The sequence below is a fragment of the Raphanus sativus genome, chromosome 7 (assembly GCF_000801105.2).
Source record: "Raphanus sativus cultivar WK10039 chromosome 7, ASM80110v3, whole genome shotgun sequence".
Taxonomy (NCBI): Eukaryota; Viridiplantae; Streptophyta; class Magnoliopsida; order Brassicales; family Brassicaceae; genus Raphanus; species Raphanus sativus.
In genome coordinates, this window is record NC_079517.1 from 14,338,465 (window position 1) to 14,365,122 (window position 26,658).

Consider the following 26,658-nt stretch of genomic DNA (forward strand, 5'->3'; position numbering starts at 1 on the left):
TTTAGTTTCAAAAAAAAAAAAGAATAGTAACTACGGTTTTGATAATATAAATGATGCATAATGAAAATATGATACGGTCCAACCGCAGTTCATGAGTTATGCGGGATAAATACGGCTTTGATAGAATATGTGGTACATGTTTAATTGGTGAAAAATATTTTGTGGTTTTACTAATAAATATAAAAATGTAAAATGTTATTAAAATTCTTTTTATTTACAATTTTTATTTTTAATTCAAATTTAAAATAAAAAAAATCTTGTAATTGGACTCGGATCATCAGTTTTGAAGAATTTGATTATTTTTTTGACCAGAATTTTTTTGCTTAACTCAAATACGGTTTTTATCATAACTCGTAATCGAATAGAGGAACGAATCATGACAGTTCGATCGGACAGTCCGTTCAAAATAGTTAAAATTAAATATAACTAATATGTAGATATATATATATATATATATATATATATAGATTTTTTTTTTTAAATGATATTTTATTTAATAATCAGACAAAAACACACAGCCTAATCCACATGAATCAAATTTTATAAAAATGAACAGTTTTTATATCTAAATACTAAAAAACAAAAAAAAACAAAATTAGCCCTGACCTGGAAATGAAACTTATTAATCTATATAATAAAATATAGTATGCAATACATTTATTTATTAAATAATTGTTATTAAAAGTAAAGATAATCGTTTTGAGCATATCTGTTTTAATTATTTAAATATTTTTTTATCTTTAGTTTAATTTTCATATAATATAATAAACAAAACGTAGTACATGACAATACAGTTACACAAAACACAGCATAATAAAACACAATGCACAGCAAGTGCATTATTTGAAAATGTAAACAAAAATATTTTTTTTTGGTTTTAGGAAAATGCGGTATTGAACCTAAAACATACCGTCAATTGAATTTTCTTTGATTGGTAACACATATTCAATTCCACTAATATGATTGTAAATACGCCCCGCACTCAAGCGCCCTTTAATTGCCATAGTTTCATAGTTGTAAGTTGTAACTATATATGGAAGATGAGAAATCGTCAAAGGGGTCTATCCGAAAGTCAAGACCCTCTTCGTCAATATTTTGATTTATTTTTTCATTCATGGTTTGGTGGAAAGAATAATGGACTTCCACTAATCATGAAAACTCAGTAGAGAATCTGTTGAGCTTAGTCATTAAATAAATACACAAACACATCCACACTTTACATTATTTCTTACAATATGATAGAGTGCAGCAGCTAACATATTGTATATTGTATTATATAATATGATGATCGGGTTGTCAGATTAAGATGGCTACACATGTCCTTCTTTATGAATTATATACCCAAATCAGACTATAGGATCAGGACTTATTCCTTAACATATATTGATACTAAAGAAGAGAATTGTAGAACTGTATTAAATCTATTGATAACAGAAAGAATGTAATTCTAAACTCCAGACTGTTTTTTCGTCCGTTCATAGCTTTCCAGTAAGCTAATGATTAAAGGAAAGGTTAAGTACATGTTAGCATGAGAGAATAAGGAACAACTTCCATTATTCAATTATTTTATATGTGCATTTAAATTAATATTGTAAAATTAATATATTAATTTTAGTGTTGTAACTTATAAGAAACTAATCTATTTTCAGTAGATGTATTACACGAAACCTGTAGAGACAAGCAGGAGAAAGATAACAAGAGACCACCAACTCAAAAGAGAACATGAGAAAAGATAAAACAAAGTATCTATCTTATTAAAACAGAAGTACACATATAGAATACCCTTTAATTTTCATTGTTATTTACAATTGTATGCCACTGAGAATTAAATTGAATTTCCTATTTTAATGTTTGTCTTTTTCAGTTATATTAATGTGTTTCTTTTTCTTTCCTATTTTAATGCTTGTCTTTTTCAGTTTAGATTAATGTATTTTTTTTCTTTCCTATTTTAATATTTGTCTTTTTAATTAGATTAATGTATTTTATTTTTTATTCTTCAACAATTAATGATATTTTAAAGTTGTTATTTTTTGTCAACTTAAAATTGTCTAAACTATTTAAAAATATAAAATAGTCAAAACTAAACATATAAAGTAGATAAACAATAATCAAACACCAAAAATATTTAAAATATATATTTATTCTTCATCCAAATATTGAAGTTCAACCTGTTTTTATTTTTAATTTAGATATTTTGGCTTACATTACTCAAATTTATATGTTTTGAGAAATTTAAAGTATATATAAATTTTGAAAATTTTAAAACAATTCAAATGGATTATCGGTATTCGAACCGAACCCGCAAATATCCGAATCAAACCGAAACCAAAATTTATAAATATTTGAATTTTGCTGAAATCTTTAAACCCGGGAATCTCAAACCCAAATAGATTTTAACCGAATCAGTGGGTATTCAAATACACATTCCTAATATAGTCAATGTAAAAGGATAAAATATTACAAATACATCATTTAGTATAAATAAATAAAAACTAAAATAGAAAATTAATACATGTACGGTCGCACGGATCAAAATCTAATTAAACTTATAACACAGCTGTAATTTGACATGATCCGCATATTACTAAATGTACTACAGTGAATTAAGAAATATTATCCTATTTAATATCATTTTTTTTTTTTTTTTGTAAACTTAAGAAAAATATTATCTTATAGTGAATTAAGAAAAAAAATACTATCCTAGATATTCCCCTAATCAGATACACTTTTACTATATATAAAAAAAATCAAAAGGTGTTACAAGAAAAAGAAATATATATATAAAAAATCAAAATGTTCAATAATATATTTCTCTAATAATGACATTATATTATAATATATATTTTCCTTCTAAATCCTTGACTGAATAACGTAAAATCCAGTATTACCATTTATAATTTAGATTCTTTAAAATCGACACTTGATTATAGAGAAGAATAGTTGTGGAGGAGCTATAATGTTCAAACCTGGCAAATTAGACAGCGGAGATATACTCAAGTGCTCTCTCTCTCTCTCTCTCTCTCTCTCTCTCTCTCTCTCTCTCTCTCTCTCTCTCTCTCTCTCTCTCTCTCTCTCTCTCTCTCTCTCTCTCACAAAACCCCCCAATCACTATTATCTTATTCATTCTCTCTCTTCGTATGTGTAGAGTCGGAGTCAAACACGATATCGTTTCAAGGGTGCAAATTGCAACCTTTTGATTGGTCTCACTTCTCTCTGCCCAACCAAAACAACATTTGGTGATATAAAGAAAGTAAAGAAGCTAAGTTTTTTTTTCTTTTTTTTTTGAAAAATAAAGAAGCTAAGTTTGTACACACAAATCTTCTTTCGTTTATTTCTTCTAATAAAGCAAATGTATCAAACGAGCTATTACCGATCACCTTTTGGAGAAACGACTTACACCAAAGTGTTCGTTGGAGGATTAGCATGGGAAACTCCCACCGAAGAAATGCGTCGTTACTTTGATCAGTTCGGAGAGATTCTTGAAGCCGTCATCTTAACTGATAAGAACACCGGCAAATCTAAAGGCTACGGTTTCGTAAGTTCTTTTTCTTGAATCTTCACACTCACACTCAGTGTCGGTATGAAATTTTTAAAAATTTCATAATATCTTATGTTCAAATAAAAATTTGTGTTCTTGTTCTTTATGTAAATTTTGTATAATGTTCTACTACATATAATTAAAATTATCGTATAAAATCCTGATGTCTTAAGCGACGGATTCCTTTGTCTATCCTTCGAACCTGGTCTACTCACACTATTTGATTAATGGTTTATTTTGGTATTTTTCCGATCGTTATTTAGAGTATCTCCAATGTATTATTCCAAATTTTACTTCAAAATGACGCAACTCTAAAATAGAGTGATGTTTTACTCCAATGTATTACTCCATTTTTTACTCCAAAAATAGTTAATAATTGTTAATAATATCTTATATTTATAAAAATTTACTAATTAACCCCAACTATTTTATGTTTGCAAAAATATTTTAAAATATAATTTTTTTAAATTAAACATTTATTATTAAAAGGTTCAAAAATCATAAAAATAGAATAAAACATAATGTATAAGTTGGTTCAATAATAAGCATTAGAATATTTTTTCACAAATGATCGATTAATGCATTTCGTAATGAAAAATGAGTTTCTTTATCTTTGATATTCCTAAATCGAGTAAATTTTTTTTGAAATCGAACATTTAAATCACTTATTTTATGTTATTTTTATTTTATATTATTTTGTTATTTAATTATGTTATGCATTTTATGTCAAATAATTAAATAATAAAATAACTTATTTTCATGTTGTTATATCATTTTAAAATATTATTTAAGTAAGAAATAAGAATATTAAAGATTTAAAGGACTATTTCATAAATAAAAAAGTTCAACTCTAAAATAGAGTAATGTGTAAGATTACTCCATAAATAAAGTAACCCTAACCATTACTCCATTTTGGAGTTGGAAATGGAGTGGGGTTGGAGATGATTTTACTCCAAAATGATATTTGGACTAGAAAATAGAATAGGATCGAAGATGCTCTTAGGTGACGTTCCAGGAGGCTGATTCTGCCACCATAGCCGTGGCAGATCCTAATCCATTGATCGACGGGAGAAAAGCCAATTGTAATATTGCTTCTTTTGGACGGCCTCGACCATCTCCACCTAGAGGTTTGTGTTTCAAACTATTTTTATTGTTGATGATTATCTCTTATTTGATGATTTTTGTTTTCATCTTTGCTTATTAATATTGTTTGGTACGTTATCAAGAGAATAGTTTATCTTTTTGTTGTTCGTCTTTTATCATGTAACGTTAACGATATTAGCTGTAACCTTTGAAATAATTAGAATAAGTACATTGTTCAATGATGTTTGTTCATTGATGTTATGTGCGTAGTGTAGATATACAAAAAAAATGTGACGGACCAATCTTTTTTTTTAATAGACTACAAACTCTTGTTAAAAATAATTCTTCCAAAAAAAAATATCATAGAAATTTAGAAATGCTAATTTTGAATACTAGAGTACCAATGTGAATTCCATAACAGATATTTTTGTGTGTCTCTTTCATTATAGGGCAAACAAGAAGTCCGAGTCAGTACCAAAGTGAAGGACCATCAGCCTATACGAGGATGGCTGCACCGCTGCCACCGGCTGCAGCTGCCCACCAGCTCATGTATCCTTCCTATGGGTGAGTTAGTATATATTTTTCTTTATTAACTGGCTCCAATGATTCAAAACCTCACGTACATAGTCTAGGAGAGAACTATAAATGTTTTGCATAGATACGGAGATGATGGTCCGTTGCGATTAAAATGGTAGGAGACAATTTAATGCGTCCCTGGAGCCACTTGTTGTCAGGCTGTAAATATCATAACATGAATATATAGAGATATTAAAGCCTGCATTATATCGAAATATAAAAAGAAAGTCCCCTAGGAGTTGATAAACCCTTAACGTGCAAGAGGGTAAGACTAAAAGAAGATACAAATTAGAAAGTGTTTTATATAAGGGACACTTTATATAATAATGTTTCAAATACAATATTTAACAAGTAATTTTCCGAATATTTGTTATAAATTAAGGGACATTGAATTCTTCGTTTTTCAGGTACACCTATAACCCTGATCAATACCACCCAGTCAGTTTCTCTTTCTCTCCCCCTACATTCTTATGATACAGACGCACATATATACACTGACATACCCAACATAAACATAAAACAAAATCGAGTTTAATCTTGAAATGCAAGATACGAAGTTAATAATGGGATTTTACGTACAATGTATGCTGCACATGTCGACCACTTACATAATGCATTAAAAACATTAGCACATGCATGTTTGTTGTAACACATATGAGGATGATCATATTATATACGCATGCTACAGGCACTGTACAACATACAGTTGCAACAAGCACAGTACTATTATCAACAGCAGCAACAACTATATGGAGGAGGAGCAACATCACCATCTGCAGCAACCATAATGCCTTCTCCTTACTATTACGACTATTCTCTTCAAACTCCTAGAGTGCCATACCAACACCATCATCCTCATCTTCCTCAACCGCACAACCCTCAACAACAACAGCATCAACGGTTTACTTCTCCTTCTTTCCTCGTTTACCCATCCAGTTCATCTTTTTCACCTCCTCTCCAAGGATTACTTTCTTCTTCCGAAGGTGCGTATTTACCTTCTTTTTACTATTTTTACCTGCTATCAATCCTACATTTAAAGTGAAAAGACGATGATAAAATTTTCACAAGAATTCTTAAAAGTGATAAATATATTGATTGCTGACCTAGTAAATTAAATATGTTTGTTGTCACCGCTTGTCAATAGAAAAAAATGTCATTTGAAATAGGTTAGGAAGAGTCATTTACGTGTTAGAAACCGAATTTTGAATTAAGATTTAGTCTAACTTGATAACTGACATGGGTACAGTGTAGTCATCTCGAGAGTACGTTTTTAAAAAGCCTAAATCTGAACTAAGATGTGGTCCAATCTAATGAGTAATCGAAATGGGTCAAATCATTCACAAATTCGTTTTAAAATTAGTGAAAATCTTTTTGATCATTCATGCACGTACATTGATTTCAATGTTGTTCCAAACTTACAAAGAAACAAATCAATTAAGCACTCTATTAAGTAAAAAAAAATAGGGGTATGGGTTTCGACCAAATAGGTGAAGAAATAGAAAAGAAAAGGAGGTGAATTATAGAGATAATGACATATATTTTAGAGATAATGATGTACTTTATATTAGTAGTTATCTTTAGTACGTCGGTTATGACCACCACTTGTATATATACTCTGTTTCTATGTTAATACAAGATACACTTTCCTAAATCTCATATGATATCAGACTTAAACGATCTCTGAACCAATTTTTTTTTCTAAACGCTTCCGCATACAATTTTTTTTTCTACTCGTGATTGAATCATGGCTTCTACCTCTTCTTCTGCTACCTCTGATGTTACTGGTTCTCTTCCACCTGAGAATCAAACTTCATCTGCTTCTACCGTTATTACTCCTTACAAACTTCATCCTTCTGATAATCCGGGTGTTCTGATCACAGCTGTTATTCTTCGTGGCGACAATTATTCTGAGTGGGCTACAGAGTTTTGGAACTCTCTTCAAGCCAAACAGAAGATTGGTTTTCTTGATGGCTCTATTGTTAAACCTACTACGAATCCAGATCTCTCTCTGTGGACAGCAGTGAACTCTATGATTGTTGGTTGGATGCGCACCTCCATTGACCCTACCGTACGCTCCACGGTTAGTCATGTTCCTGATGCATACTTGTTGTGGGAGTCTCTCAAGAGACGCTTCTCCGTGAAGAACGCAGTTCGGAAACATCTTCTACAGGACGACATTACCAATTGCAAACAAGATGGAGAGACTGTCTTAAAATATTATGGTAGGCTTTCAAAGCTCTAGGAAGAACTGCAAAACTTTCAGACCTCGCAAACATGTTCATGTGCGGCCTCTGCAACTATAGACCGGGAGAAAGAAGAAGCTAAACTTCACAAATTCTTGTTTGGACTAGATGACTCCCGTTTTAGCGCCATTCGATCTCAAATAATTGATGAAGAACCTCTTCCTGATCTGAACTCAGTCTACTCTCGTGTTATACGAGCTGAGCAACTACTTCATTCGTCTCGATCTACTGAGTTGAAGCAAGACATTGTGGGTTTCTCGGCTAAAATAGAGCCCAACTCCTCTGCTTTCTCGGCTGCTACTACTACTACTCCTCCTCGAAGTCGTGATCCAAACAGATTTTGCACTCACTGCAATCGCAAAGGACATGAGGCTTCTGAATGTTTCCTACTTCATGGCTACCCAGACTGGTATAATGAGCAGCAACAACGTACCTCCGACACTAATGCGAGAGGTCGCGGTGGTCGTGGAGCTCCCAACTCCAGTCGTGGACGTGGTCGATCTAACTCTACTCGTGGTGTCTCTGGCAACACTGCAGCTTCTTCCGATCAGATTGCTTCACTGATCAACCTTCTTCAGCAACAACAGACCCAGCTCTCCTCTGATCGTATGTCCGGTAAAACAAAATTATCTGATGTTATTATTGATACATGGGCTTCACATCACATGACTGGTGATATTAGTCTCCTTCGTGATGTCCACGATATTAACCCATCAGCAGTTCTGTTTCCAAACGGACGGGCATCTCGTGCTACACAATCGGGCACTTTACAAATAAGCAAAGATCATTTTTTACTTGATGTGCTTTATGTGCCTGATTTTAATTGCACCTTGATTTCTGTTTCGAAACTTCTCAAACAGACAGGATGTATTGCAATCTTTACTGACACTTTGTATGTTTTACATGACCGTTTTACGAGGACCCTGATTGGAGCAGGTGAAGAGCGAGAGGGTGTGTATTACTTCACGGGTGTCACAGTGGCTACTGCTAATCGGACTTCAAAAGCTCAGTTGTCTTCTTCGGTTCTTTGGCATAGAAGATTGGGTCACCCTTCCTATCAAGTGTTATCTTCATTACCGGCTTTAGATAGTTTTCAGTTTGATTTTGAACACGCTAGTCCGTGTGAGATTTGTTTTCGTGCTAAACAGACTAGAGATGTTTTTAAAGAAAGTTTTAATAAAGCAGAGGAACCTTTTGCATTAATTCACTGTGATGTTTGGGGGCCTTACCGAACTCCAGCTTCTTGTGGCTCAGTTTACTTTCTTACGATTGTTGATGACTTTTCTAGAGCCGTATGGATTCATCTCATGCTAGAAAAATCAGAGGATCCACGTCTGATTCAGAACTTTTGTGCAATGAGTGTTCGTCAATTTGATAAAACAGTCAAGACATTTCGTACAGATAACGGCACATAATTCTCTCCTCTTAAAACTTACTTTCGCCATGAAGGTATACAACATCAGACGTCTTGTGTCGCCACACCTCAACAAAATGCGCGAGTTGAAAGGAAACATCGACATATCTTAAACGTCGCGCGCGCTTGTCTCTTTCAAGCAAGACTTCCAGTCATGTTCTGGGGGCAGAGCATTCTCACTGCTGCACATCTCATAAATAGAACTCCTACACGATTACTTGGTGGCAAATGTCCCTATGAAATAATCTACGGCAAACCTCCTAAATATGAGTCTCTTCGTGTCTTTGGTTGTCTATGCTTTGCACAACGTCAACCTCGTACGAAGGATAAGTTTGGTGATAGAAGCCGCAAATGCATCTTTGTTGGCTACCCTTACGGTAATAAAGCCTGGAACGTCTTTGATCCCTCTACCTCTGAATTCTTCACTTGTCGAGATGTCATCTTTGTTGAGGATCAGTTTCCCGGTTTTACTATCGAAGAACATGTGTCACCTCCTCTACCCTTACAAGATGTTGCTCTCGATGATTGGCTTCTACCCTCTCCCACCACTACTACTTCTTCTACCCCTACCACCACTACTACTCATGTTCCTGCTTCTACACTTACTTCGCCTCCACCTGCAGTCGTTCCTGATACAGTTGCAGAGTCTATTTCTACTCCTATTGATGATGACTTGTCTCCACCTGTGTCTGGTTCTCCACGGTCATCTCCTCCTATAACACCTATGATCTCTGAGCCTACTAGTCCTGGTCTTCCTGTCGTTCTCGGTAGAGGACTTCGTCAACGACAGCCTTCGGTCTTGCTCAAGAACTACGTTACTAATGCTGCTGCTTTTACTAATACACATCTCTCTCTCGCTCCAACTAGCTCTGATCAAGGTCTCTCGTCTGCGGTTCCAGGTAACACTTTGTATCCTATTGCTAATTACTTATCCAAAGTAACCTTCTCTGCGAGTCATGCAGCTTTCTTGGCCAATATTACTACTCTGGTTGAACCTCGGTCGTATCAAGAAGCTGTGGAAGATGAAGAGTGGCGTGATTCTATGGTTGAAGAACATGATGCTCACGTCCAGAATGGAACTTGGGATGTCACTACCTTACCACCAGGAAAGAAAATTCTCGATTGCCGGTGGGTTTACAAATACAAGTTTCATGCGAATGGGAAAATTTCCAGACGCAAATCTCGTCTCGTTGCTTGTGGTAACCGACAAAGAGAGGGTATTGATTACAAGGATACTTTTGCTCCGGTTGCAAAACCTTCTACTGTGCGTATACTACTTCGGGTTGCTGCTGCCAGGAAGTGGGAGATTCATCAAATGGATGTTCACAATGCTTTTCTACATGGAGATCTTCAAGAGGAGGTTTACATGTGTCTCCCACAGGGCTTTCGCGGTTCTGATCCTACTAGAGTGGCTCGTCTTCGCAAATCAATCTATGGGCTCAAACAGGCTCTTCGGTGTTGGTTCTCTAAGCTTAGTACTGCCTTAAAGACTTATGGTTTCTTACAAAACAAGTCTGACTACTCTCACTTCGCTCTCATTCGTGAGAAGATTCATCTACACATTCTGGTATATGTTGATGATTTTATCATCACCAGTAATGATATTTCTACTCTCCAGAAGTTCAAGAACTATCTTGGTGAATACTTTCATATGAAAGATCTTGGCAAACTGAAGTACTTTCTAGGCATTGAAGTGGCTCGCAACAGTGAAGGTATCTTCCTTTCTCAGCGCAAGTATGCGCTTGACATAGTCGCTGAATGTGGGCTCCTTGGTTGCCGTCCTTCTGCTACTACTATTGAGCTTAACCATAACCTCACTCGCTCGGTTGGTCCGTATATCACTGAACCACAAAAGCACCGAAGACTTGTTAGGAGGCTCATCTACCTTACTTTTACTCGCCCTGAACTGTGTTACACAGTGCATATCTTGTCTCACTTTATGCAGAATCCACTGCAGGTTCACATGGATGCTGCGATGAGAGTGGTTAAGTATCTTAAGGGTTCTCCTTCTCAGGGCATTCTACTGCGCTCTGATACTGATCTTCATGTCACCGCCTATTGCGATGCTGATTGGGGTTCCTGCACTCTGTCTCGACGTTCTTTGAGTGCCTACATTGTGCTCCTTGGAAGCTCGCCAGTCACTTGGAAAACAAAGAAGCAGGATGTTGTCTCTGCGTCTTCAGCTGAAGCTGAATACAGGTCTATGGCATATGCTTTGCGTGAGTTAAAGTGGGTCAAGCAAATAATTAATTTCTTCGGTATTGTTCATGATGAGCCGATGAGTTTATACTGTGATAGTAAATCTGCAATCTATATAGCTGCAAACCCTGTTTTTCATGAGAGGACGAAACATGTCGAACGAGATTGTCATCAAGTACGCGATGCTGTCGAGGCCAAGTTGATTACTACAGAGCATATTTCTACTAAAGAACAACCGGCGGACATGTTGACTAAGGCTTTGCCTTCTTCTACTTTCACTTACTTACTTCACAAGTTGGGGATTCAAAATCTTTCACCGCGGGGGGGGTATAGAAATAATGACATATATTTTAGAGATAATGATGTACTTTATATTAGTAGTTATCTTTAGTACGTCCGTTATGACCACCACTTGTATATATACTCTGTTTCTATGTTAATACAAGATACACTTTCCTAAATCTCATATGAATGATTGGAGAAGAACAGTGAATGAAGGATCCATGTGGAATGAACTGTCTATTTTCACAACATTGGTATATGAGTCTTTTCTCCATCTGTTGTCAATTTGGTCGCCATGCCAGTGAAGCCACCACACACTGACAATATCTCTCCACACACATATATGTCTTATACAGTGTGTGTGTGTGTTTGTGTGGATTGTGTCTAAAACGAATAGTGGTCGTTTCAATTGTTTTTTTTGTCACCTTTTTCAATTTAAGGATTAATTTTTTTTAACAGAAAATTGAATAATACTTTGCTTAAGATTCATATAAATCAGGCTAAATTGCAATTAGTATCTGGTTCAATTGTTTTTTTTTTGTCATCTTTTTCAATTTAATGATTAATTTTTTTTACAGAAAATTGAATAATACTTTGCTTAAGATTCATACTCCCTCCGTTTCAAATTATATGTCGTTCTATAGCAAAATTTTTGTTTTAAAATAAGTGTCGTTTTCGGTTTTCAATGCAAAATTTATTGAAAATATTATCTATTCTATTTTTATATTGGTTGATGTGTATTGGTAATAGTATTTTTATTTTGGAAATATGTAAAATTAAATGTTTTCTTAATCTGTGTGCAAAGACTTAGAACGACAAATAATATGAAACGGAGGGAGTATAAATCAGGCTAAATTGCAATTAGTATCTGGTTTATGGTATTATTTTTGGTCTTCTGCAGAATCTGAAGCAGCCCAACAAGTGTCAGCAGAAGTTGAAGCAACAACTGCACCTGAAAGTACATCCAGCAACAACAGAAAACCAACTTCTTCTTGATCTTTTTCATTTTCCCAATTTTTACAATCTTCACATTTGTCTCTCTTAAGAGATTCAAAAAAGAAAGGAAAAGGAAAGAGCTAATTCATTTATTTCTCCAGAGATATGACTTGAGCGCCAAGAAAACCACCCAAGACTGCCAAAAGTGTCTTTATAACTCTTGTCATAGGTTTTCTCTGTTTTTTTTCCTTCTGACGGAATCTATATGAAAATCCAGAGTTCTTCAAATTCTTCTTATTCGTTATTTTTATTCTAATAATTTCAACTTTATGATATATGATTCGTACTCCTGCTTCAGTGCTTCTCCTATATATTTTTGCTTCTAGTTTTTTTTTTTTTTAAGTTTCAACATATATAATTCAAGTAGAAAATAAAAATTGTAGATAAATTGATTGAAATACACTAAGTTGGAAACTATTTTTGAAAAATACATTTAATCAAAAATACCATAAATTTTGAATTTAAGATTTAGTGGTTATTTTTTAAGGTTTAGTATTTAGAGAGTCAATTTGAATTTATAAACTTTTATTAATAATTCTTAGACATTTATAAATTATTTATGATAATTAATTTCGTTTTTATAATAAATTTAATGTATTTATGAAAAAATTAAAGATAAATTTGAAAACTAGTATCAAATTTGAAGTGAAGTTAGAATCCTCTCAAAATTGTATGTATATTTATTGCAGGTATATCCTCTTCCTTTTTTTTGATCAACGTGCAGGTATATCTTCTAAAATTGTGATTATTTTTGTAATATTCCAGTTAACTTTCATTCAAAACTCAGATAGTAGACATTTTCGTGACATTGAGACCTAGAAGGCAAATAAAAAATACAAAGATTTAAGTCCATGAAGTTCTTAAACCCATATTTAAGCCAAATGCACTGAGAATCAAACACATCAACATAACATTCAACCACTGCGTTTAAAATAATCAAAGCTATATAGATCATTACAATCGCGTTTGTGCAAAGTTCATGAACATGCAATCTCCTTTAGTATTGAGAATAATTATAAATGGTCATAAAGTGCAAACGAAATCACCAGTGTCGATATCATCGTCATAATCCACATCCAAATCATCAAGATCCATGCTACTTCCCATAGCACCACTACCGCTATCACCAGAGCCACCAGCACCGGAGAGTCCAGAAGCTCCAGTGATCACTTTACGAGCTTCCTCAATGATCCACACTATCTCTTCCTCTGATTGAGACGGGTCATTACTTCTCGATGATCCTTCCGACATATCAACCGGCAAATTCTTGAGAAACCAAGAATGATTCTTGATCTCCTCCATAGTTATTCTCTGTCCACCAATCAAATATTAGTTTGAATCAAAGCTTAAAACCATCATATCCTGAAATATTGGGGACCATTACTAATTACAAATTTTTAAGAATTTAATAATTTTTAATATAAGTCGGAGCCTAAGTATATATATTAAGTTATTAACCGTTGAAATTTTGAAGGTCCCATGTCAATATTTCACTTAGCTATGCATATAACCGACTATGCAGTTAAAACAGAGAATCAAGATAGTATATATTATCTACCTTTTCAGGGTTGGCCAGGAATATTCGAGAGAGAAGATGTTTGCATAGATCAGAAACTCGGACATAGTCAGGTATAGAGTACTGCGCCCTCAGGATCCGACCGATGGTCTTCCTGAAATCTTTAGGATCAGAAGGATCTTCAAAAGGGTAAGCACCAACGAGCATGACATACAAAGTGACTCCACAAGACCAAACATCAGCAATCTTGCCATCATATTCTCTTTTCGAAAGGACTTCAGGTGCAATGTAAGCAGGTGTTCCTACTGTTGTCTTTGGTTGCGAGTGAAGAACTCCCGACTTTGAGTATCCAAAATCACAAATCTTTACACGCGGTGCGGTACTTCCATCTAATAGCGTATTCTCTAGCTTTAGATCTCTATGGCAAATTTGCTTATTTCATCAATTTAAAAAGAAAACAAAAATTGAAGAAAGTATTTTAATTTCATTGCAAAAAAGGAAAAGCAAAATGTGAAAACATGTTTTATTTATTTAAATGGAATGATTCTCTTACAAGACTATGACAGTAACTAACTCCTGATATCAGCTGCTGGAAGAAGAACCTTGCCTGAAACCATAGATTATACACAAACTTCCTTATTAGGCTCCTTTTTTTTTGTTAAACAAGGTTTATTTACATACTGACTTTTTTTTATCAAAACATAATAAATAAATAAAAGAGTTACCTCATCTTCGCCAAATCTTCCGGCACTACAGATTCTTTCAAAGAGTTCTCCTCCGGCGGCATATTCCATTACTATAGCCAAATGTGTTGCCGTCAACAGAACCTTATTATAGAACAAGAAAATACAATTGTTAATTATGAAGAAGTAATGTAAGGTAAAATTAATAAAAGAAAGAAAAAAAATTACATGGTTGTGTATACCTCCTTAAATCTTATTATGTTGGGATGGTTGAGTGACCTATGGTTCATGATTTCTCTTTGTACATGTTCATCAATCTTCATAACATCCATACAAATAAACATATTAGATCATACTTATTTAACCTGAGATCACATAGAGAGTGGGACGAGAGTGAGTGAGAGCGCTAACGTACCTTATGGCCTCTCTCGATGAACTTAATAGCGAAAAGCTCTTTAGAAACTTTGTCACGAACAAGCTTAGCTACTCCGAAATTACCAGATCCAATATCCTTCACTATGTCATACCTCTCCATGTTCTGTAACACAACAACGAAGCTTCTTCTCTGTTTCTGTTTATGCTCTCTTCTCTGAAAAGTATCACTTTATAGGGACAGGGCAGAGAGGAAGCAATCAAACACACGTGTATATATATATGTGTATATATAAGAGAATCTTAGAGAGAGAAGTGGAACCGAGACAAAGCTCCTCTGTTCTTGTTCAGAAAAGCTGAAGAACCAACTAAATTAATTGGAGGAGAGACATCTTGAAAGAGATTACTTAATCAAAAAGGAACAAACTTTTGGAAGTATGTCACCGGAATTTTAGGAAATGATGTGATAATAATGCAAAGCGATTAAAGATTGATCACACATTTTTTGATTTGATCTTCTTGGGAAGCTGCTTAGCTTTTGGAATAGAGTCACTGCTTTTGACTTTGTTTGTTTGTATGTTTATGTGAGTAAGGATCGATGGAGAATTTGCCACGTGTTAAATGTGGTGGAATGTTTAAATTGCCAACTACTATTCCTGCCCTAAAAATTCTTTTATGTGTAATTTATTTTTGTTCACGTAAAATATCAAACACCAGTTAAAAGAGAAAATAATTATTATGAATGAACTACTTGGAGGGAAGTTTGCCGGCAAATTAAACCGGTGGTGGTGGCCTAATGGCGTTTGAGGGATTTAAAAAACTCAAAAAGGCGAATCCGGATTCAAATCCCACCGACCACACGGATATGAGCTATTGTTTTCGGCTCATTTGAATATCCAGGAGAGGGTCTATCCGTGGACTGTACCTCTACCGGGGGTTAAGCTTGTGTCATCACTGACCCGGGTTTAACCCTTTGTTAAGTTTCAAAAAAAAAAAAGTTTGCCGGCGAAAAAAAAAAGACGCTTTTTTGGGCAGAAAACAAAAAAAACTTTGGTGTGGTTGAGTCCAGCGGCATATTCGAGTATGCTTTTTTGATTGAGAAATGAGTAGACGAAAAAAGTTCTCCATGCATAAATTTGGAATATTGTATAAGAAATATTCATAAAGTATAATTGTGTAGAGCTTATATATGGTGTATTAATTTTTTTTTGTTATTGTAACTTATATTGTACGTTATATATGAGTTCCGAGATAAACTCAAGGATGTTTATGTGCAGCTTTTCTATGAAGAAAACAAAGCCGTTTATGCTGCATGAATTTGTGTAGCATGTGAAGATTCAGTTTGCAGAGGTGTTCTATATCAGTTCGCAAAATATTACATGAGGTAATAAAGGCGTGTTTCATGAAGTTGAAGCTGAATAGGAGTTCAGATTTATTGATGAGTGTGGGTTTCCTGAGTTAGAAAAGGAAAGATGATATATGGTTGAAAATATATGAACGTTTTTCTTAAAATAAAAAAAAGTTTATTTGAAGGTAAAGTTTTCCAATAAAGATAATGGAAAGTTATCTTAAGTGTATTTGGAAGATTTGGAAAGAAAGTTGAAGACTTGGAAAGCAAGTTAAAGACGTGGAGAATAAGTTCTGGTCTGCTATATAAGGAAGGATGTCCCTTATGAGAAAACTAGACCTCACATAAGAAAAAGATAGGGGTTTCATTGTATATTGGTGTTTGTATCTGCTTGGTGTCAAAGCAGTGTCTGAAGTAGTTTCCGATAGTATCTGATGTAGACTTAGTTTGGTGTCTTTGGTGTTGGCGCTTTGTCTGATGGAGTTAGCCATCGTGTGGAGCTCGTGTGTAGCTTCGTGTGTAGCTCGTGGTGAGGTGTGTGTGTTTGGAGGATCAATCGTTTTGTGTCACTGGTGTGCATTGGGTGCTTACGTACTTGGTGAAGTACTTCCGAGAAGTGGAAGATTGAAACATAGACTCAGAGAGAGTTTAAAAGGAGATTTCATTGAAGAGATCTAGAAAAGAACGTGTCAGGAGGGTTGTGCCTGATGTATGCGTTAGCAAATAATGATGTATTTGCATTCTTGTTCTAGGTTGATCTTTAGAAAAGAGTGGTAAACACTAGTGTGTGTTGTAGCATATAACAATTATAGATTACTTACTCCTTATTCTAAATCAATGAAATCTAGATAAAGTCCCGAGGATATAGGAAACAAATTCCATTAACAAACTTTGTGTGCTTTTACTTTCTGCACTTGTTTTTGTCGCCTCATCTACACCAATAGCATGAATCATGATTAATGTTTGTAAGTTTAAAGAGGAAGATGGTGTAAGTTCAAACACATTTAAAAGGACACGCAGTTTAGAGCAACTCCATCCGTTAGTGACCATGAGAAATAAATACAAGTACTATAATTATTCGGTTATAGTTTTTCTAGGCAGCAAAAACACTAATTTCTTCTCATGTGTCGATATCTGTCTTTAAGATATCTAGACAGTTTCTTAAAAATTCTAAAATGAAAACTTCTGATTATATACTTTTCTTTTTAAAATGGTGATAGTTTCTTCTACAAATTGATGTTGGAGAGGAGTTGCACCACGTGCCATTTCAGTGATGCGCTCCAAAAAATGCCCAATGACTGACTGATAAAGATTTGTGCGTCGATGCCTTTAAGTTCAAAAAAAAAAGATTTGTGCGTCGATCCACCGTTCGACGTAAGAAGATCGATCATGTCAGCACGGACTTTTTCTTTATTCTTTGGAGAGAAATGAAAAAATTCCAAACAGGCCCACAGAAATAGAGAAGGACGAACCCAACGGCCCATATTCAATATTGGTTCCAAGTTTCACTCGTTTCCTTCCTCTAAAACGCGTTCCCTCATTAAAAAACGCATTTATCGCGTTCCCTCTCGCTTGACCTGACCTACACAACGATTCTCTAATCAAAGAATCCAATCCAATCACATCAGATCTCTGAAGAAGAAGATGGCGGTTTCTGCGCGTGAGGAGTTCGTGTACATGGCCAAGCTCGCGGAGCAAGCGGAGAGGTACGAGGAGATGGTGGAGTTCATGGAGAAAGTCTCCGCGGCCGTCGACGGCGACGAGCTCACCGTCGAGGAGCGAAACCTCCTCTCCGTCGCCTACAAGAACGTGATCGGCGCTCGCCGCGCCTCGTGGCGCATCATCTCGTCGATCGAGCAGAAGGAGGAGAGCCGCGGCAACGACGACCACGTCGCGGCGATCCGCGACTACAGATCCAAGATCGAGACGGAGCTCTCGGGAATCTGCGACGGGATCCTCAAGCTCCTCGACTCCAGGCTCGTCCCCGCCGCCCCTTCCGGCGACTCCAAGGTGTTTTACCTGAAGATGAAGGGTGATTACCATCGCTACTTGGCTGAGTTCAAGACTGGTCAGGAGAGGAAAGACGCCGCCGAGAACACTCTCTCCGCCTACAAATCTGCTCAGGTATTCTCAGATCTAGGGATTCGATTCGATTGATTTTAGGGATTTGCCATCGTCTAGAATAGAAAAAGATCTTTAGATTCGAATTGATTTAGGGATCTTTGAGCTTTGAGATTGTCTTTGGTTTCGATTTTGAGCCTTTGTTTGGGACTCTCTTTACAGGATATTGCGAATGCTGAGCTGGCACCAACTCACCCGATCCGTCTAGGTCTGGCATTGAACTTCTCTGTGTTCTACTACGAGATCCTTAACTCTCCTGATCGTGCCTGCAGCCTCGCCAAACAGGTACTTGATTCCACGTATCTGTCAAGTAATCACCATCCTTTGAATATAAGCACTTGCTTTGCTTAACTTTGTTGTTGTGTATGTATCACGAAGGCCTTTGATGACGCGATAGCAGAGTTGGACACACTAGGAGAAGAGTCGTACAAAGACAGCACCTTGATCATGCAGCTTCTCCGTGACAACCTCACTCTCTGGACATCCGACATGCAGGTATAATAATCTTTTCAATACTTCTTCTATTTTGTCGCAGTTTCATGGGCTAAGGGTGGATGATATTTTTACTAGGATGATGCTGCGGATGAGATCAAGGAAGCATCTGCTCCAAAACCAACAGAGGAACAGCAGTAACAATCTTTTGAGTCCAACCTCTGCTAAGTTTCTCTTCTAGGTGTTTGAAACTTTGTTCTCTTTCGTCCATATGTTTCCTAAGTCGTCGTCGCTTGCCGATTTACTTTTTATTCATGCATCATAATTTCTGGCAAGTCTGAACCATCAATCATCTTTTTTATCTCAGTTGCTTGATTTTCTTTTTTCTTGCCTCTGTTTTTGTGGGTTAATGATTTCAATGTCTGCTATCGAACATTGCTTCTGTGTGTTTCTCATCAATTTGAAGATACTCTTGTCTCTCTCATCTTGTTAAGCGAGTTACTTTCTGAAATCAATCATCCAATTTAATCATGTAATACCTTCTCTCACCAGCGAACCAAATATACATAAATATTAAAATATCCGATTTGTATAGAGAACTACAAAACCGTAACGGTATTCCATTTGATTGATATTCTAGGGTGTTAATGTACTTTCTTTTTCCTACTATTTGTTTCTGACATGAACAAGCTTAACGAATAAAAGAATTAAAAAGTAATTTGAGCTTTAAACAAAAATAACCATCCACCAGTAACGGTGTCTACGAAAGTGCTCTGTCATGGCAATCGTAAGACGCCCTTTCAATTCTGGCTGACAAGATGTTTCCCTTTTCTGCTGATCAACGAAGGACCTTTGTATTTAGGGCTAGTAAGCGGCACCGTCTTTCAGAACGAGTTTGATCATGAGAGAAGATCAGTTTTCTTCTATAGCTATGGTTAATGCCTTAATGGTCTTGGTGTAGAAGGAGAAGAAACAATTTTCCTTTTTAATTAATTATAAAAATTGAACTTTTGATTGGTTTAGTTGATTTTAAATTGTTAGTTAAGAGTAAACTATTTGAAACCAATAAACCAATTAAAATTATCGTTTATGGATATTTACTTTCGAAATAAATTTTTGTAATTTTCAGTTCATAAAAATCTAACATAAGATCATAGTTTGGTGGTGATATAATGTTATATAATAGTTATTGCGGAGAAATACATCTTCAATGAAAATATAACATGGGACGTTCTGCATATGAATCTAGTTGATTCCTAAAATCTTCTTCCGATAGTCAGAGACTGACTTTAGCACCTTATCAGAGTCGGGCAAGACCTTAGCCACACTTTCTCTCTTCAAACACCTCTCTGCCCAAGCAATTAACTTAGGATACTCTGCCACAATGCTGAAATTTGCAATCACCTCGTACGTACGGAACCAACTGTAGAATCCTATAAAGGCAATGTCCACGAGCCCAAACTCGTTTCCACCGAAGAATGATTTGTCTCCTAGCTCCGAGTCAAGGGTCTTGAGTACTTCGATGAACTCCATCTTTGCTGCCTCTTGTTTCTTCCCTGTTTCTCTATGTAAACCTTTGCAGGGTCCGCTCGTCTGATCCCATACAACAATTAGCAACATATATTGAACTATTATTTTCATTTTTAATACTACTGATATAATGTTTTAGGGAAATGAAATATTTCGACTTATTTGTTATGATCATAATGTAAGTGAAGCATGTTGTTTATTTTCAAGCAGAGACGGTTCATGAGATCTAGATCTATAGAAAATTTAGTAAAAGGTTAAACATATAACTTTTAAAACTTTGGGATTTTATTTAGGCTTATGTTTCATTAGAACCGGTCTTGTCTTTATGTGTATATCCAAAAGCATAAAAGAATGAGTAATAAGTGATTATAACGAAGTGAAATATTCCAGATTAAGTTTATTTATGATGATTATAATGTAAGTGCAATATATTGTCTATAGAGCAGCAGTTTCTGAGATTTTGGAGCTATAGATAATTTAGGGCGATAATTTAGTAAGAAGTTTAATAACTAGCTTTAAAAAAAAAATTGGGATCCTAGACTAATTTTTCACTAGGACCGGTCTTGTTTTTGTGTATAAAAAGCATAAAAACTGAGAATATGTAAGTTATTATAACGCAGATAACTCAAATAACCAAAAGGGACTAAAAGTAAAACCTTCTTGTCTATGTAGTCTGACCAGAATCTAGCCTGAGCTCTCTGGTAAGGATCAGATGGGAGAATAGGGTTTGTACCAGGCCAGACTTGATCGATGTACTCAACCTGTACTATGGATTCGCAGATGGGTTTGCCATTGTGAATCAAAACAGGAATCTTCTTGTGAATTGGGTTCATCTCAAGAAGCAAAGAGCTCTTGTTACTGAGATCTTCTTCTCTGTATTCATATTTCACTCCTTTTTCTTCCAGAGCAATCCTTGTCCTCATCCCAAACATGCTCGCCCAGTAATCCAAAAGAATCACCTCTTCTGCCATCTTTAGTTGTTGGTGAAGAAGAAAGGTTCTGAATGTTTTGGTAATTTATAGAGCCAAGAAAATGTGTTGTGTCCACTTATTGTATTAGTGTGCCCTAGTTAGGTGGGTGTGTCTACATAGAGTAATTCTTGGGTTCATTCCCTACGGTGAACCTAGAGGTTCACCCACCAATAGAAGTTCACCATTTTATATTTAATATTTTTTTAAAAAGAAATAAAATATTATCAAATTATATTATGTTTTTTTAAAAAAAATTAAAAGATAAAAGCTCAAGAATTAAAATAAAAAATAATAGTAGTTGAAAAAAAATATTAAAAAAAACTTTTAATACCATCAGCAAAATGTTAAACCCTAAACCCTAAATCCTAAATCCTAAACTTTTGGATAAACCCTAAACCCTTGGACAAATTCTAAATTTTTGATTTTTTTAAGTAATTTTAGTACCGTCAGCAAAAAACTAAACCCTAAACCCTAAATATTATACCCTAAATCCCTGGATAAATCTTAAACCTTTGGATAAATCATAAACGAATTTAAGATTTATCCAATGGTTTAAGATTTACCCAAGGGTTAAAGATTTATCCAAGGGTTTAGGATTTAGTATTTAGGGTTTAGTGTTTTGTCGATGGCATTAAAATTAATTTTTTAAAGTTTTTTTTGTTTCCAACTAATATTATTTTTTATTTATTTTTATCTTTTAATTTTAAAAATATGATAATATTTTGTTTCCTTTTTTAAAAGATATTGAATACAAAATGGTGAACCCTAGGAAGTGAATCCAAGAATTACTCGTGTATATATAATACGTGATTTTAATGAGAGTTACTAGATTTTGATCCGCGCTTGGATTTGTTTTCGAAATCAAATAAACTTTCTCAAATCATTTTTTTATAGATAATATATAGTTTGAGCATATTTATCCAAACTATGTATCGAACCATATACCAAAATGAAAACATGAAAGTAAAATTGAACTAATTTTATAAATAACCGAACAAATTATATATCTGAGAAAAAATCGAAAGAGTCTGATATGTGTGGTAACTATAGAGTAACCTCTTCCGCCATCTTTAGTTCTTGGTAAGGAAGAAAGAGTCTGATATGTGTGGTAACTATAGAGCCAAGAACATTGGTTTTGGAAGAATAAATGGACCTTCCTTTGAACTGAGGAACCACATTCTTTTGTCAAAAGTAACTAATATTCTTTAGTGAAAGATAAAACAGAGAACACACAACGTGAGATGGAATCAATTCACAAATAAAAGTTGAAAATTAGATTCACACAACGTGAGATGGAATCAATTCACAAATAAAAGTTGAAAATTAGATTTTTTTCTGTTACATCACACTGCATAAACGTTTTCATTAATTCCCAACTTCTTTTTAAAAAAAGAAGAGAAGAACAAATAGACCTCGTTAAGATTGAGGAACCCTACTATCTTGAGTGAGTTGCAATATTATTTAAAACTGAAAAAGACACAAACATGAAGGAGACAAAGAACACCGAACGTGTAATGGAATCAGTTTCACAAACCAAAGGTGAAAGAAAAGATAGTGATTCAGACACAATATATCTTTCGAATCTCAAAGGCGAACTCAACGATCTTCTCAGGGTCAGGGACAGAGTTAACCACACTGTCCCTCAGCAAACACCTCCTGGCTGAAGCCATAAGTGTAGGACACTCAGGTTCGATGCTGAAGTTACCGCATTTCTCAGATGCTTCGAACCACATGTAATAACCAGTCATGGCAATGTCTACAAACCCAAAGTTTTCTCCTCCAAAGTAGGGTTTGTCTCCAAGCTCAGATTCAAGAATCTTAAGTGCTTCAATATACTCTTTCTTGGCTGTCTCTTGCACCTCGCCTTTTGTTGACCAAATCTTATCCGCTGGCTCGTAAACCTACAGAACCAAACTGGTATTGGTTTCAAATATTGTCTCAAAATAATAACATGACTAGAATTTGGATAACCGCAGTATCGGTAACATTTTTAAAAGAAAATTATATTTGTCCTAAGCTGAAATAAAAGGAGTTAGTTACTCTTTAACACACTTTATTCTTTTTTTCGACATGTTAAGACACAGTCTGATAGAGGCACACTTTCTCCTTTTCTTCTCCATGTATTTTGACACCACTATCCTTTACGTTTGGTTAAGAGAAAGAAGGCACACATTCTTCTTTTTTTTATTTGAAGTTCTTGCTATTATTCATCTTATCAAATGCTTTGATTTGTTTTTTCCTTAAAATTTAATATATATAAAATAAATAAAATTTCACAAAGATCCACTTTCATATATATATTTTATATATTTTAAAAGATTATATAAAATGTATGGACATGGAAAATGTGGATAGAAAAATATGTTCATGTACGAAAAAATCATGAATAGAAAAAATAAAAAAATGTCCACACCAGAGCTCAGATCTCCTGGTCAACCTGTCGTCTTCTCCACAACAAAACTTGAACCTGCTTGTCGTTGCGTCATTCCCTCCAGACCAGAGCTCTCGGATTTACTCGTTATCTCTTCCGTCCACAGAATCTCAGATATTTGAAAAGAAAATGAGTACATAGAGATAACACTTTTTACCATGTATTTGTTAGCTGATTTTTTGTTTTATAACAAACATTTAGCTCTCAGTTACAAAAAAAAAAAAAAAAAAAAACAAACATTTAGCTCTTTTTTGGTGCAGTAAATTATATTTTCTTTTTCTTTACATTTTAACATTCGTTTTGATATATTTTATATAATTTGTAAATCAAACTTGTGGACACAAAAATCGTGGACAAGAAAAATGCTAACAAGAAAAAGTTTAGAAATATGGATAAACCGAGATCTCGGGTGGACATTTTTTCTTTATTTTTTCTATTCATGTATTTTGTACATGAACACAATTTTTTATCTATATTTTTCAAGTCCATATATTTTATATAATCTTTTTAAAATATATAAAACATATATATGAAAGTGGATCTTAAAATATAGAGAAAAAGAAATTACAATTTATTGCGAAATTATATTTGTTTTATATATATTAAGTTTTAAGAAAAAGCAAATAGAAACAGTTGATAGGATGAATAATAATATTTTTTTTTTAAACTAACCACTACAAAAATATCTGACTTTCATAAAACAAATTTCTATCCACATTTTTCATGTCCACATATTTTATATAATATTTTTAAAATATATAAAATATATATATGAAAGTGGATCTTAAAATATAGAGAAAAAGAAAATACAATCTATTGTGAAATTACTTTTTGTTTTATATATATTAAATTTTAAAGAAAAATAAATAGAAACATTTGATATGATGAATAATGAGAGAGATAAAGAGAGGAGAGCGGAGGGAGAGAGGAGAGATGAGAGAATGTAATCATGGTTAATTGTTTCTTGTCAGATTAATTTGGTATGGTCAATATTGAAAATATAAAAGACATTCTATAATCATAATGTGTTTTGCCAGCACGAAGTGTTTAAAGGTGTAATACAGAAGATGAAAAGTATCTTAGAAAGTAAAAAATCAAATAAAAGTTTGTGCCTTTATTCTAAATATAAAATTTTCAAAATACCATATATTTACAATTAAAATTCTCGCATAAAACTCTGCTTTAGACCGAGCATGACAGGATAAGTACCTTGGTATCAATGAAATCGACCCAGAATCTTGCTTGAGCTCTTTGGTAAGGATCCGAAGGGAGTAACGGGTTCTTTTGGGACCAGACCTCGTCGATGTACTGGACTATGTTCATGGATTCACAGACCGGTTTACCGTTATGGATCAGAACCGGAATCTTCTTGTGAACCGGATTCATTTGGAGAAGCAAGGGGCTCTTGTCCCTCAGATTCTCTTCTCTGTACTCAAACTCGACTCCTTTCTCTCTTAGTGCGATCCTCGCTCTCACACCGAATGGGCTTGGCCAGAAATCTAGAAGAATCACCTCATCAGCCATTATTGGCTAGTCTTGTAATAATCAAGATGTTTTAAAAAGACTCTGATGGTAATAAATACTGTAGCTATTTCATATCATTTCATATTGGATCAAATCTTCTTTGTTGTAGGAATAATGTTTTCTTTGTCAACAACTATTGTTAATTGAATTCAACAAGAATTGAAATTTTATATTAGGTTTTACAAAATGCTTAGGCCACTGCTTACGTCATTATACTTATGAGTTAAGATCTTTAAAATCTCAAAGTTTTTCTCTCCCAAAGAAGTCAACGTTGGAGCGTGACAAAACATTACTGAGACTTAAAGAATTAAAGAGCAAAACATCAACGCATAAAAAGAAGAACGTCCGAGTTTTAGAACAACACTCCACTTTACAGACGCGATCTGTATTGTTAGAAATACACAACATTCCAAAAGAGCTGAACTATTATCTTACTTAATCCCTATAGTTGTACCTTTTTTTTTTTACTTTGCAGTCTCATTAATCGAAGGTTTAGAAAATATTGGTGATGGAGAACTTTTTCTAATCTTTTTTAACTATTGTTTTCCATGAAAGCAATTTTAAAGCCAGAAGAACGTTTTACCAAAAAAAAAGTGAGCTTAACAAAATACATGATGAGATATGAAATGAAGTAGTTCATAGATTCTAATCAAGAAAATAAATGCAGGGAAGAAGATAAAGTGGTCACCAAGATAAAAACATGATTCGGGATTGATATTCATAAAGGATTGAAAGAGAGAGTTTGCGTGTTCTCTAGGTTACTCACAATTTCTTTTTTATACAAATCTAATTGTAATGAAAGCCTTGTTACAAAAAAAAAGTGAAAGCCTGATTACACAAATGGATCTATGACATAATATGGGGCTAGCTAAACATTGTTTTGGGCCTGTGGTTAATATTAGATTCATATGCTAATATTTTCAAAAGAAAGGATCCGTAGTGGAATCTCCACTCAAATTCTTTAATGTGAGGTAACTGAGCATAATCCTTTAAGTCTTTATAACGCACTATCTTTTCGGGTCAGTGCCATGCGTCATCGCTGTTACAGCTTTTATGCTAAAATCTTTCCCTACAACCAATCCTAAGGAACAAAAGAAAAACAACAAACAAAACCCTAACACAAAATAATGGATTAGAGGTATTTTTAGTGGACTCTCTAGAGAGTGCTTTATGTTGTTGCCATGCCTTCCCAAAAGCGACTGAGAACCCAACACGTTTTGTACTTAAAAGAAAAGAAAAGGTTCTTCCTTTTTCTGTTGGGCCATCACTACTTGCATGATCCTAACGTGGCCACCTACTCTATTTGTCGGTTTGTATTAATATTATTGTATATTGCGTTTGGTGGACTAGTTTACAATACTATCGGGACTGCTGAGGGGAAAAAATACAATATCTTCTC

General features: G+C 34.5%; 5 protein-coding genes across 6 annotated transcripts; 2 read left to right on the top strand and 3 right to left on the bottom strand.

Moving 5' to 3' along the window:
* Positions 1-2,922: 2,922 nt before the first annotated feature.
* LOC108817542 (uncharacterized) lies at positions 2,923-12,622 on the top strand. The gene is made up of 7 exons (XM_056991267.1): positions 2,923-2,997; positions 3,146-3,535; positions 4,542-4,665; positions 5,071-5,185; positions 5,605-5,635; positions 5,886-6,180; positions 12,237-12,622. Exons 2-7 carry the CDS (start codon positions 3,350-3,352, stop codon positions 12,329-12,331), a joined length of 846 nt encoding a protein of 281 aa, XP_056847247.1. The 5' UTR covers positions 2,923-2,997; positions 3,146-3,349; the 3' UTR covers positions 12,332-12,622.
* Positions 12,623-13,239: 617 nt separating this feature from the next.
* LOC108817543 (serine/threonine-protein kinase SRK2C) lies at positions 13,240-15,434 on the bottom strand. Of its 2 annotated transcripts, XM_018590261.2 has the most exons (7): positions 15,225-15,434; positions 14,946-15,132; positions 14,773-14,847; positions 14,573-14,674; positions 14,401-14,454; positions 13,890-14,279; positions 13,240-13,642 (listed from the first exon to the last, which is right to left on the bottom strand). In XM_018590261.2, the coding sequence occupies exons 2-7, from the start codon at positions 15,063-15,065 to the stop codon at positions 13,355-13,357; spliced, it is 1,029 nt and encodes a 342-aa protein (XP_018445763.1). In that variant the 5' UTR covers positions 15,066-15,132; positions 15,225-15,434; the 3' UTR covers positions 13,240-13,354. The 2 variants fall into 2 exon arrangements, with proteins under 2 accessions (XP_018445763.1, XP_056847246.1); XM_056991266.1 differs by having other exon boundaries at positions 14,946-15,434.
* Positions 15,435-17,788: 2,354 nt separating this feature from the next.
* On the top strand, positions 17,789-19,282 carry LOC108817545 (14-3-3-like protein GF14 omega). Its single transcript, XM_018590262.2, has 4 exons — positions 17,789-18,374; positions 18,534-18,656; positions 18,750-18,866; positions 18,942-19,282. The coding sequence occupies exons 1-4, from the start codon at positions 17,895-17,897 to the stop codon at positions 19,002-19,004; spliced, it is 783 nt and encodes a 260-aa protein (XP_018445764.1). The 5' UTR covers positions 17,789-17,894; the 3' UTR covers positions 19,005-19,282.
* A 675-nt stretch (positions 19,283-19,957) lies between these two features.
* On the bottom strand, positions 19,958-21,359 carry LOC108814379 (glutathione S-transferase U23). The gene is made up of 2 exons (XM_018586936.2): positions 20,990-21,359; positions 19,958-20,396 (listed from the first exon to the last, which is right to left on the bottom strand). Exons 1-2 carry the CDS (start codon positions 21,302-21,304, stop codon positions 20,049-20,051), a joined length of 663 nt encoding a protein of 220 aa, XP_018442438.1. The 5' UTR covers positions 21,305-21,359; the 3' UTR covers positions 19,958-20,048.
* A 1,243-nt stretch (positions 21,360-22,602) lies between these two features.
* On the bottom strand, positions 22,603-25,669 carry LOC108817016 (glutathione S-transferase U22). Its single transcript, XM_018589595.2, has 2 exons — positions 24,945-25,669; positions 22,603-23,205 (listed from the first exon to the last, which is right to left on the bottom strand). The coding sequence occupies exons 1-2, from the start codon at positions 25,257-25,259 to the stop codon at positions 22,864-22,866; spliced, it is 657 nt and encodes a 218-aa protein (XP_018445097.1). The 5' UTR covers positions 25,260-25,669; the 3' UTR covers positions 22,603-22,863.
* Positions 25,670-26,658: the final 989 nt, after the last annotated feature.

Bases quoted from the DNA above. Each gene is read 5' to 3' on its own strand.
- LOC108817016 (XM_018589595.2), bottom strand. From the start codon at position 25,259: ATGGCTGATGAGGTGATTCTTCTAGATTTCTGGCCAAGCCCATTCGGT. The intron at 23,206-24,944 runs GTACTTATCCTG...TTGGTTCTGTAG, and splicing joins TCGATTTCATTGATACCAAG to GTTTACGAGCCAGCGGATAA.
- LOC108814379 (XM_018586936.2), bottom strand. From the start codon at position 21,304: ATGGCAGAAGAGGTGATTCTTTTGGATTACTGGGCGAGCATGTTTGGG. The intron at 20,397-20,989 runs GTTTTACTTTTA...GTATGGGATCAG, and splicing joins CAGACTACATAGACAAGAAG to ACGAGCGGACCCTGCAAAGG.
- LOC108817542 (XM_056991267.1), top strand. From the start codon at position 3,350: ATGTATCAAACGAGCTATTACCGATCACCTTTTGGAGAAACGACTTAC. The intron at 3,536-4,541 runs GTAAGTTCTTTT...AGATGCTCTTAG, and splicing joins AATCTAAAGGCTACGGTTTC to GTGACGTTCCAGGAGGCTGA. The intron at 4,666-5,070 runs GTTTGTGTTTCA...CTTTCATTATAG, and splicing joins TCGACCATCTCCACCTAGAG to GGCAAACAAGAAGTCCGAGT.
- LOC108817545 (XM_018590262.2), top strand. From the start codon at position 17,895: ATGGCGGTTTCTGCGCGTGAGGAGTTCGTGTACATGGCCAAGCTCGCG. The intron at 18,657-18,749 runs GTACTTGATTCC...TGTATCACGAAG, and splicing joins CCTGCAGCCTCGCCAAACAG to GCCTTTGATGACGCGATAGC. The intron at 18,867-18,941 runs GTATAATAATCT...TATTTTTACTAG, and splicing joins TCTGGACATCCGACATGCAG to GATGATGCTGCGGATGAGAT.
- LOC108817543 (XM_018590261.2), bottom strand. From the start codon at position 15,065: ATGGAGAGGTATGACATAGTGAAGGATATTGGATCTGGTAATTTCGGA. The intron at 14,848-14,945 runs GTACGTTAGCGC...GATGTTATGAAG, and splicing joins TCATCGAGAGAGGCCATAAG to ATTGATGAACATGTACAAAG. The intron at 14,675-14,772 runs GTATACACAACC...TTCTATAATAAG, and splicing joins ACATAATAAGATTTAAGGAG to GTTCTGTTGACGGCAACACA.